The sequence below is a fragment of the Amblyomma americanum genome, chromosome 1 (assembly GCF_052857255.1).
Source record: "Amblyomma americanum isolate KBUSLIRL-KWMA chromosome 1, ASM5285725v1, whole genome shotgun sequence".
Taxonomy (NCBI): Eukaryota; Metazoa; Arthropoda; class Arachnida; order Ixodida; family Ixodidae; genus Amblyomma; species Amblyomma americanum.
This window is the reverse complement of record NC_135497.1, coordinates 356,092,841-356,105,337: the sequence shown is the minus strand read 5'-3', so window position 1 is coordinate 356,105,337 and position 12,497 is coordinate 356,092,841. Positions and strand designations below refer to the sequence as shown.

At 49.7% G+C, this 12,497-nt stretch overlaps 1 protein-coding gene across 1 annotated transcript in view; it reads right to left on the bottom strand.

Moving 5' to 3' along the window:
- The window catches only part of LOC144121759 (uncharacterized), a 63,363-nt gene extending 62,498 nt beyond the window's left edge, over positions 1 to 865 (bottom strand). Inside the window, exon 1 of the mRNA XM_077655134.1 lies at positions 622 to 865. Coding sequence (XP_077511260.1) covers positions 622 to 656 — 35 coding nt within the window. The 5' untranslated portion in view covers positions 657 to 865. The remainder of the gene's footprint in view (positions 1 to 621) is intronic.
- Between the last annotated feature and the right edge of the window lie 11,632 nt (positions 866 to 12,497).

Sequence of the window (12,497 nt, the reverse complement as noted above, 5' to 3'; positions counted from 1 at the left end):
GCAGTGGAAACAAGCGCTGCCTAATCTCACGCCCCATAGAATGCCTTTGTGGGCCTTTCCCAGTTATCGCACCTTCTTGAAACACAGGTGCTCGAAAACAAAAGCTGAACGATAACAGTATAGACTCCTCCTAGCTTATTTCCACGTTGAAACATGGCAGTGAACAGGCCTCCCTACCCGCAAAAATAGCGGCACTGAAAGTTCAGACCTGTAGCAGACAATTTTCAGTGCTGAAATCAAATGCTTCCTGCTTTTGATTTTTTGCTTTCTCGAGTCGATATCACGTACTGAGACATCCTTGCTCGCGGCACACAATGCGAATCACAGCAGCTGCAGCGCTCCGCGATGAATCAAGAATAAAGCATCGCTAGACGACAAGAAACATAAAACAGCCTGCGCAGCAGATGTACGGAACGGAATTCCTTTGCACCGAAAATTTGCTGTCGGATTACTTCCCAATCCTAACCGTCCGGTTCACACGCAAGGTGGCTAGAAATCAAAAATAAATGTGATCGAAATACAGCAGGCCGGCTAACCTCCCTTCATAATACATGAAACATGAAAGTCACATCAAATTCAATCGGCAAAATGTTAGAGGTAGTGAGCATACAGGGAACTTACTCTTTAACGACAAAAAATGGATCCTCAAGACTCATGGCCTTTGCGATCCACTCATAACAGTCGTGGCGTCCGTAGTGGCATGTGGGGCTCTTGTGACAAGCTCGGTGCTATCGAAAGAACAACAGATACCGCACCGTGGGAGCGGCGCACGCAGTTATCAACCTCCAGCTCAGATTCCTCGGCAATACGCGATGAACGCTATGACGTCCGCGCTGAAGCAAAAAAACAAATCATATGACGCGAATCGCAGTGTTGCCTACCGTCGCTAAGGCATTGTTGCTAGTTCAATCCTCTAAACGTTGCAAAAGCTCTAAAGCTCTGAAAATAAGAAATGGCGCAGTATCTGTCTCGCATTTTCGCGACATCTCAACCGCACCGCAAGGGAAGGGATAAACGATGGAGTGAAAGAAGAAAGGCAGAAAGAGATGCCGTTGTGAAGGAATCCGGAATAATTTCGACCACCAGGAGATCTTTAACGCGCACTGACATCACAAAGCCAACGGACGCCTTAGGGTTTCGCCTCCATCAAAACGCAGTCGCGCGGTCGGGTTCAAACACGGGAACTCCGGATCAGTAGCCAGCCGCCCTAACCATTGAGCCACCGCGGCGGGTCGCCAAAGCTCTGCCGCAGCCGATGGCAACCGCTCTGTTTTGTATTGAAGCGAAAAGCTTCACTACGCCAGCTTTTCGAGCCGTCAGCGGGCCGCAAGTTTGACTTTGAATGTAAGTAGAGGTCAGTGTGGCCGCAAGTTTCACCTTGAACGTAGGTAGAGGTCAAACCATGAGAAATGACGCCTGTCTAATAATAATAATAATAATTGGTTTTGGGGGAAAGGAAATGGCGCAGTATCTGTCTCATATATCGTTGGACACCTGAACCGCGCCGTAAGGGAAGGGATGAAGGAGGGAGTGAAAGGAGAAATGAAGAGGTGCCGTAGTGGAGGGCTCCGAAATAATTTCCACCACCTGGGGATCTTTAACGTGCACTGACATCGCACAGCACACGGGCGCCTTAGCGTTTCTCCTCCATAAAAACGCAGCCGCCGCGGTCGGGTTCGAACCCGGGAACTCCGGATCAGTAGTCGAGCGCCCTAACCACTGAGCCACCGCGGCGGGGGTGACGCCTGTCTCGCATATCTCTGTTAACACCCGAACCGCGCCCGTAAGGGAAGGAAAATGAAATGAAAATTGATTTTAAGGAAAGGAAATTAAGCCTGTCTCACACATCTCGGTGGAAAACCGAATCGCGCTGTCTGCGGCGGCGGCTGCGTTTTGATGGAGGCAAAACGCTAAGGCGCCCGTGTGCTGTGCGATGTCAATGCACTTTAAAGATCCCCACGTGGTCGAAATTATTCCGGAGCCCTCCACTACGGCACCTCTTTCTTCCTTTCTTCTTTCACTCCCTCCTTTATCCCTTCCCTTACGGCGCGGTTCAGGTGTCCAACGATATATGAGACAGATACTGCGCCATTTCCTTTCCCCAAAAACCAATTAAAAAGGGAAGGAAATTGAAATAAATTTGGTTTTAAGGAAAGGAAATGACGCCTGTCTCACAGGTGGTCGAAATTATTCCGGTGCCCTCCACCACGGCGCCTCTTTCTTCCTTTTTTCTTTCACTCCCTTCTTTATCCCTTCCTTTACGGAGTGGCTCAGGTGTCCGCCGAGGTGATCCGGAGTTGACGGGTTCGAACCCGACCGCGGAGGCTGCGTTTTTATGGAGGCAAAACGCTAAGGCGCCCGTGTGCTGTACGATGTCAGTGCACGTTAAAGATCCCCACGTGGTCGAAATTATTCCGGAGCCCTCCACTACGGCACCTCTCTGTTCCTTTCTTCTCTCACTCCCTCTATCTCTTTCCTTACGGCGCGGTTGAGGTGTCCAACAATATATGTCTTGTGTGAGCGCCTTTAATGTCGTTTCGAAGAAAGCAAGATGTTTAACAAATAAAAAAATCCCTACCAATGGGTGTGTGTCAGTATATCTATGGAAACCGCCAGTCGCTCGACCACAAACGTACCCAGGGAGATGCAGCTTTTCGCTTTCGACCAGGGTTAAACAGAGCTAAACCACCAGCAATTTTTGTTGTTTTTTTTCATATGAGAAAGCAGCTGGTGTTTGCTCCGATCGAGCTCTCTTCCCAACAGAACGCCTCGGCCTGCGTGCTACGCGCAGAACATAACCGTAATGTACTCATTACGGTCGAACTGATTAGCGGTACTTAGAAAAAGTAAGTAATTAACAGACGACCAATTGCAATGTGATTAATGCCAAGGGGCATTTGCATTGCGACTCCGATTGTGTGACCGATTTATGTTGACGAACTGAATTACCTCACACCAACGACAATTAAAGTTTTGATCTTACAATTCATTATTTAGTCGAGCCCGGATATATCGAACCCTGATTGTAGCGCAGTATCCGCGCTCCTGCAATGGCGCTTTTCCTTACGGCCCTCTTCGATCACTATACGCGCGCAGATCGAGACGGGTCGGCTGCGCGGCCTTGGTCATCTGCTGTCAGCGCTAGCGCTGTGACACCTTGTGTCGAGGTAACGTGGGGTGTGCATGAAGGGTGGTCGTCGATCTCTTGCACCCACGCCACAGAGCTGTCATGCGGTGTAGCCAACCTAACTATAAAGCCGGTATATAGCGGCGGCGTTTACCGGACGTGTTTCGCTGACGAGGAAGAAGTTGCAAAAACCAACTGCACCTTAATTCATGTGAATTATTATTGTAATTACGGCATACTGGTAGCAGGAGTAAACATTTTGTGATGGGCAGTGGCTATTGTTGCAAAGAACAGGCCGCTGCGGCTTCGATGCACTAGTGTGGGTGCAGAGTATTCTTGCTTCTAGGCTACAGAGTGGCTTATCTATTGCCATTTTTATGTACTGATGTATCATACTGTTTCGCGATCTTTTTCGAGCTAGATATATCCAGGTTCGATTGGAGCTCAGATCAGATATCCCTAGCCATTAATTTTCCTCCTCGGTGGTGGTTTTGAGCTTTTCACACTCTTACATCGGGTCTACAAACCACCAACGACACCGGGTTTTGACCATTATGAACCTAGTAATGCCAGCGCGTTAAAGCTCTACCCTCCTCTCCACGGCGCGCTTGATGTCTCCACCGAGAAATGAGATCACCATTGTTCCTTTCCTTTGCTAAAAACCGATTTTCATTTTCTCTTCCGTACGTCATTCCCACTTTTATCCCTTCCACTTTTAACGCTCACACAGTGTTGGGATTTTAAGGCGCGGGCTCCTTTCCCAAGCCATGCACCCTCCCTTCCCTAATGGCGCAGTTTAGGCGTACACCGAGAAGGGGGACAGTCACTGCTCCTTTCCTTTCCTTCTCACCACTCTGATCCCGAGGCTTCAAACTGACACCAATATCGACAGCCACTTTTTGCGAGGATGGCAATACTAATGCTATAATGCATTAAAAAAAATACAGGGCGAAACCTTGTTTAAGAAATTGCCTGCGAGCCACCGTGGGGTTCGGCTGTTGAGAACGAGTTCATGGGTTGGTCAGCTCGTCGGCTGTATTTCAGTGGAGGCAAACTGAAAACCGTACTTAGATCCCAGTGTACGTTAAATAACCCGAGGTGGTCGAAATTAATCTGGAGCTTATCATTACGTGCACGGCGCCCCCGAAGTTGTTTTAGTACATGGAAATGCACTGACGAAACTGCCTGCGATAAAAATGCGCCTTTTGCTTCCAAGCTGCGCAAGCTGGCCCCGCTTAGTGCAAGCTGCCATTGTCGGTGCTCCTTTCTTTCCGTCTTGTGTGCTTTCTGTCATTTTCTCACGCCTTTGTTTATTTCATTCTTGCAACCAGTAACAACGTATCAGGCACCAAAACATACTAGAGTGCCTTTCACGTACTTTCTCTCTCCCATAACCTCGCTTCTCGATTCTTCAACTTGCTAATCATTGAGTCCCTCCCGTTTACAACAACCTTGTATGGTATGGTATGGCATGATATGGTATGGTATGGCATGGGCCGGGAATTTAACGTTCCGATGATATATATGCTGTGAGGAACGCCTTAATGGACGGTTCAGGATTAATTTCTACCTCCTGGGGATTTTAATGCACCTGACGTCGAACAGCACACGGGCGTTTTTGCATTTCGCTTCCATCAAAGTGCGGCCGCCACGACCATGATTCGATCCCTCGGCCTTCGCCTTATCAGCCGAACTCTAAAGCCATCGAGCCACTGCAGCGGGTGGTTCATAACAGTCTCATATATCTCTCTCGAAATAGAGACTATTCCGATTTCGTTCGCTCATGGGATAACAGTTCAAAAAAATTTCTGCTTGAAAAAAAAATCTGTGCATTGGACGCGGCATGCTCGCCAGAACTGGTAGCAAGTGCCGTACAATATCGTTCGCCTGAAAATCTACTTCTTCCAAACGGATATGTCCACCTTAAAACAAAATGCAATAATTTAAACGTCTACTGCGGAGTGAAGAAGAGCTCTGCTTTGTTGTGTCGTCCTTTTGCCCCGTGGTCTTCCTAATAGCGCTACCTTCACTTTCGAAGACGTCACCAACCAGCTCAGCGCTAAGTTTTATCTACAGCGGTGGGAGTCGGAAATAGCAATGCTTATTTTCGCCAACTGCGTACGTCAGAAGCGGCGCAGGCAATGTGCCGCTGCGCGCTCCAGCAGGAACGCGGTTTTCACTTCCAAAACACATCTCTGTAGCTCAAGCATGCGGGACCGAACAAGGGGAGCGCAGAGAGGGCATATTTTCCGGTGACCCTAACATTTCCAATTCAGCTAGGGCCGTTTCGATGCTGTTGTAACGTAACACAGGCCAGTATTGTGCAGCCTGTCAGAAACACTGCCTTATAAAGACCGGCCTCTCACAAGTTCGAAGTGGAAACTTGGATTCCGTCATGAAGAAACGCAGCCAGCTTCTGCATTTTTTTTACTATCTTGCTATTTATTCGCCTACCCTAACGCCAATGGCGACATATACATACGTGGTGCAGGTTCTCCTTACACTGCTTTCTCCCCAGCGAGTCGCTTGCTGGTCAGTGCTGTTGAACACGTTTCTTACTGTTTAATGAACCGCAAAAAAATGAACAAAAAAATTCGTGGTGTCGCAGTAATTAAGAGGCCTTATTCAGGTTTTCCTGGTGCACTTGAGCAGCAATTCCTCTCCATATGCCAAGGTTCTGCGACGGCTTCCTGCTCTATAAAATAACTTTAATGTGCGGGAAGCCGCTCCTTTACTTGAATTCCTTTCGGGAGAGGCGCCACGCAGCTTCGACTTCAATCCTAGTCGATGCTAACGCCTCTCGTGGCTGGTTCTGTCCATATATAAAACTTGGAGTGAAATTTCGTGACCTGCAAAATAGTCTTTCAGTCATGCTTTCAGAGGACCTCGGTAGAGAGCTTATCAGAAATTATTTCAAACTGTAAGCTATTTTATTTTTCGCCAATGCGCGAAGCATGCTTCGCATGGAAACGCAGAGCAGGTCCCTCGGCCTTCGTGCATGATACTAAAGTGTCCGTAACAGTATCTCTAAGGACCCTGCACGTCTAGTCGCTGTAGACTGGAACACCGTGAAGCAGCAGCGCTACACTCTGAACACGAGCTCTAGTAGGCCTATATGTGGAAGTAAACAGGGAGTAAGCTGCCCTATAGCGCACTCACTTAAAAAAAAAGGTGTGCTGTAGAGGACAGTTTAGTCTCTTTTTACTCATTTATGTCTAGGTTTGTTTTAAGGGTGTCTGCCGCCCCAAAGCGACTCATGCTATGAGGGTGCCTGGGGAGGACTCCGGATAATTTCGACCAGCTGGTGTTCTCCAACGAGCACTAATATGGCACAGTACACGGACCTCTAGCATTTCGCCTCCATCAAAATGCGACCGCCGCGGCTGGGATCGAACCCGCGTCTTTCGGGTCAGCAGCCGAGCGCCATAACCGCTGAGCCAGTGCGGCGGCTACATTTATGTTTCGAGTGTACCCACAGATCTTCGGCGCCGCATCTGTGATCTCAGCCGCAGAGGAAGCGGGAAGCGTAAAGCCCACCAGTGGTGGTGGTGAAAAACATTTATTCATGATTGTTTACAAGAGAGAGTGGTAACTGGCCTTAAGGGCCAGCCACTTACAAATAATAGGAGGGGTCCCTAGTCCGGGACCACTGTGGCCTCTGCGGCAGCTCGGGCCCTAGCGACGAGAGCTCTTTGGTTGCATAACGTAGAGCTGCCGAGCAGGGCAGCCTCCCAGATCTCTCGAGTAGGTGAGGGTAAAGGGGGGTAAGCAGGGTTAGGGGGACATGCCCACACCATGCGGCACGTGTCCGATAACGCGCAAACACAATGCGGGCACTCCCCGTTAAAAACCGGATTAAAATATTGCAGCACTGCCGGGCACATTACCGTTTTGTTGTATACGCGAAGGAGAAAACGCTTCTTGCTTTTGATGCTTTTGCCCTTTCTCGGGGGGGATGAAAGCGGCTATGCTGTGTTCGATATCACTGAGTGGACAGAGCGCAAACAGAGAAAGCGAATTTATTTTTCGACAGCGCGGGTCACCAGCTCGGGGACAGCGTGAGACTGGATGGACCGCGCTGCGATTGTGATCGGTGCTCATGACCGCTTATGCACTATTAAATAGGCTTCGTCTGCATCAAACGCATGTGCATTAACATTCGTGAGCTTCAACAAACGGCTCGTGCTTCACATTTCCAAAGCGATGGCGCCGGCAGTATCATATCGCAAGGCTTGTCCACAGTGCAGTGCAGGCGCGTAAGATCAGATGCCTAAGTGGATCAACATTTTTGGGGGGCTAGGCTGTTTCTGTTGAACAGGTAAACGCGGCGCAGAAGAGACACTACGAAGCACACACACCTGAATATGGATATCAGACTGCGCTTTTACCTGGAAGAGAGTTAGAAAATAACAAGCATATACAATTAAGCAAAAGAAAAATAAGGATTCCAACAAAACTTAAAGCCAAGCAGCTTTGTTTGCGGATAAATGTTTGTAATCACCTTGTTTCACGCTGCCTACTTTTCTGATCAGTGGCTTGTTGTTTTATTTGATTATAATTGCTAGTTTCGCCTCGTATTTTTAACTTTTTTTCTGCTGTTGCAGGTGTAACAGCCGTTTATCTTTTTTTTCTCGACGTCGTCTCGGTATTAATGCTTGTTGCTGTGTTGTGTATACATTGTATTTTTTTCCCCTTTCACCGATCCATTTGTCTCAATAATCAGTGCGCTGTCCCTTACCATGGTCGCGATTCTGCACCCGTATAGTTGGCGTGTCAGTTTCGTCGCTCATTCAATGAAGGTTTAGCCAGAATTTCACCGCCTCTCCGCTCGCGTGTGTTTCGTGCCGCCTCCTTTTGCCCTGCGTTCACCTATACATCGTGTTCGTGAAACATCTTCCGAGAAGTTTTTCGTCGCTCCAAGTCCTGAACGTGACTATATTAACGTGATAACGCATAAGCAATGGTAGAAGCCTTACCTGCGCGTGGTAAAAACCGAATTCCATAGTGACCAGGACAGAAATAAATCCTTGTTCATAAAGGTCCCTGACTAACGTTAAAACTTTTGAATCCTTATTAGCAACATATGATCAGGGCTTAAAGGCAGGGGGTCTCGAGGGTATCGGACTCCCCCCCCACCCCCCCCCCCACCCACCCCACACCAGTATTGACAAGAGATCTGAAATCCCCGTGTTAGAATGTATAGGGACTGCATGAAACCGAAGCAGGCAAGCATTTTTTATTCTTTCAGTGATGGTCGGAAAATTTCTTCTCTATCGTTTCGAAAATTTTCCTGTGATTTTTAATAAGAACCAGTAACATGTTTTCTGAAACCTGAAACGGAGAAAAAGAAAAGGTGTGCAGCACTATACAAACCCTGGAATAGAAAGGAAACCCATGCCCTCACATCGCGACTCAGTCCAGAGCAAGCCACTCATCTCTAATGCTGTGCGCAACAACACACAACAACAACGAGCACGCTTTTAAACTACCTAGAAGAAATAGTAAATATTTAGTAATAAAAGTAGTAAAATGCTGTGAGAGTTAGTAACTGCTGCACTTGCTCCTTTTTACAACCATTGTTTTTTTAAGAGTGATGGCAGAGCGTGGGGATCGTTTGTTTCAGGTCTGTGTCATAAAATGAGGAAACAACAACCTTTAAAAATGATTTCTCCCCTTTGTATAAAGCTATATGTGTAAAACAGGCCGCAAGCCGCTTTCTCTCTCGCTCTTTCTGTCTCCATTTCCCTCTCCAACTGCGCTTGAATAACTAGAGACCACCTTTCGTGGAGTCAGACTTTAAGTACTGCATGTGGAGCAGTGCGCTTATTAGCTATTGTCGTTAGCGAAAACGGATGGGTTCCAGAACACCGCATTAGAGCGCATGTGCACATGGCCAGCTTTTGTGCTAATATAATATGCCACGCATCACTATCCGTGCAAAGGTGGCAGTCAATGTAGGTAGTGGGCACGCGCAGCATAAACTGAAAGCGGGACAAGTCAGCACTCTACCACCGCAGGGCAGTGCTCGAGGAAATTGTGCCGGCTCTTCAGCAGTTCCTGCTGCTCGTGGTGTTTGCCCACTTGCAGCGGCCAGTGAGGATACGCGCATTATGCGACGCAGGAAACAAAAAAAAAGAGAGGACATATGTTAAGTGGAAGCACACAAGGCCGATGGGACCCCCCCCCCCCGCACCTGTTACCAGGAGCGGTCATGCCCGAGGGGGAATCGAGGAATGTACGTCGAGGCGTGACGCCCGCGCTTAGGGTGAAAGGCGGCACTAATCCTTTCTGTCCCGACGCGTGGCAACCGGTGCATCGAATGCGCATGCAGCTAGCTGCGCATTCCACTGGGCTCGCGACAGCCCACGGGGACAATTCCCCCCCCCGCACCTGCTACCAGGAGCGATCATGCCTGGGGCGGGCCCTGGGCTCCGCCCACTAGTACATACGATGCAATTGCTTTGCTATTGGTCTAAATTGGGCGAGAGCTAGATTACTCAAACTCCGCCCATTTATCGAAGGGGTTAAAACCCGCGGAAAACGACGACTTGGACGAGCGCGCCGAGTCTCAAGCTCGGCCGTTTTTAACAGCCTTTTTTTAACAGCCTTTTTTTAAACTGCCCTTTTTTTAAACTGCCTTTTACTCACCTGTCTTTTTATGTCAGTGCCGTCTTTAATAAATAAGTTTTGCTTTGAGAAGCTGGAATTGCTGCCCCAACCGGCAACGTGTCGCCGGACGAAGACCTGAAGTACTCTTCGTACTGCTAACTGCCGTTCCCATCGGTAGGAGGGCAGAGGATAGTTTAACTGGTGCCGTGACCAGGATCGTCTGAGCGGCTTCCTGCAGAGCGGTTGGAGGCAGTACCTTCCTGAAGGTTGACGGGCACAAAATCTTGGTGAGAAGCCCCGGGGACCAAGGTCCAAGTGAGGCGATACCCTTGCGCGAGGCCTCGGAGTCAAGGCTCCATGTCAGCGCTGACAGCGAGGAAGCGGACCGACGGAGCGCCTGCGGCTGGCGACTTCTGCGGCACCCGCGGCTGGCGACTTTGAAGGCCGGGAGGACGTGAAGTGCCTGCTTCAAGCTACAGATTCCGGCCAGACTTCTGCGCCTCAGGACGTGACTTGCTGCTGCAACGAAACAAGTACCATGACCGACCGCCCGACAACGGAGTGAGTTTCCCCATTCTCACTTTACTTGCCTCGGGAGTGCTTGAGCCGCAGGGTTAGACTTAAACAAGGCATAATGGCTACAATAGGCTGGGTAGATGGGTATGAGTATGGCGCTCAGCGCGCAGAAATGTCAGAGGCTGAGCGAGCCAGAGAAAAGGAGCGGGGCGACGCTATTATTCAAGAACTCAAGCGCCAGTTGGCGGTAGCCGAAGAGAAGCTTCGGCAGGAGAGGAAGAAAATTGAGGAGGAGCAGCGCTCGCGGAGAGCGGCGCAAGTATCGTCGGAGCCGACACGGACAAAGCCATACTCGATTAGCGCGAATGACGCTGTTGAAGCGCTGGTCGAGGTAGGAAATAACGAGGATAACTGCGGAGGAACTCAGTCGGCTCCTATTGAAGACAGACAGCAGGAATCCCAGGTTCTTGCGAACGATACAGCTGTCGATAGCGCCGAGGAGCCGCGAGTTGTCGAGTCGACCAAGAATGTTGACACAGACCAGCAGTCCTTTATTCCCAACGTGGAGGCGAGTTCCACGGACATGGCTGTTCAAAATTCGAACAGTGATCATACCCTGATGGTCGAGTGTTGCGAGGCAGCCGAGCAAGTTATTGGCGGTGCTAATGGCACTGATGAGCGCAACGACATGAACTGCTCGGTCGGCCCGATTGCCCCGAATGACCAGTTGTTGTTCACTGAAGCACCAGCATGCCAGGCAGAGAAATGTGAAAGCGGCATGTGCGTTCAACCAGCATGCGCCGCACTCACAGCGGCGTCGAAGAAGCCAGCACCACAGATGGGTAGGCGAGGTTGTTCGGAGCCGGAAAACTCAGACTCGTTCAAAGCCGCAATAAGCTTGGCTCTAGATGAGGGGAATCAGAGCAGTGACGACGGGGGATTCACCCCATGTCCTGGAAGGAGCGAAGTTACACTACCGCTGATAGAAGCGAAGCGCGACCTATGCTGCGATTTCCTTGCGGGTCTGGGCGACAGGCGAATCGCAAACATAGAGGTCTCTGATGACAAATTCATTGAGCTGACCATGCCACGTTCTAAGAGGCTCTCTAGACACGAGCAGTTAAAGCCTTTCGCGGAGGCTTGCACCCCATATGCGCAGACGGTCGACGTCTCCTTCGAGGAAGACGAGAGACACAACCGGAGAGCAGGACGAATGCGAGAATGCTGCACGCTGCAGAACGTATTGTTCACTTTGATGCCACCGGGCAACGGGCTCGATCCTGGTGGATAGCGACAAATGCATAATGAACACACAGCCTTAACCCACTCTGCCACTGCCAGGTTGCGATAGTCATAAAAATTCCTTGTGGCTCGAGCACACGATGAGGCAGTGAGTGAGAGTGGGGAACGCAAAGAGTTCACAGCTAAGAGACTCTGAAAGTGATCGGACAGTCTCATGCCAGTGTGCTAATTATGTTCTGTGTGAACTGTTTTCCGTTGCGGCGTATATGCCACTTCATGAGAACTGGAGTTGTATGTTTTCTTCATTCGATATTTAGTTCCAGTGTTGTTGCATGTATACTTTTTCTGATTTTAGCAGAGGGTTTCATTTGTGCTTGTCATCCTACAAATGAAATGTGTAAACTATGCTTGCGTCTGCATGCCTGAAGGTATCTTCCCTAGCATGTTTTTTTTTCCTTGTTAGTAGGATGCAGAAGGCTATTTTTTTTTTGTGCTGGTACAGCGGCCAGTGGGGGCCCGGACCCTTTTGCTTTCGCGCATTTTGTATGTTGTTGAAGGCCGGATTTTTTTGTTGTGCTATTGTGGGCTTCGGTATGTTGTTTGTACAGCAAGTGTCCCTCCAACATTCTTGGTGGGGAGGTGTTAAGTGGAAGCCCACAAGGCCGATGGGACCCCCCCCCCCCCCGCACCTGTTACCAGGAGCGGTCATGCCCGAGGGGGAATCGAGGAATGTACGTCGAGGCGTGACGCCCGCGCTTAGGGTGAAAGGCGGCACTAATCCTTTCTGTCCCGACGCGTGGCAACCGGTGCATCGAATGCGCATGCAGCTAGCTGCGCATTCCACTGGGCTCGCGACAGCCCACGGGGACAATTCCCCCCCCCCGCACCTGCTACCAGGAGCGATCATGCCTGGGGCGGGCCCTGGGCTCCGCCCACTAGTACATACGATGCAATTGCTTTGCTATTGGTCTAAATTGGGCGAGAGCTAGATTACTCAAGCTCC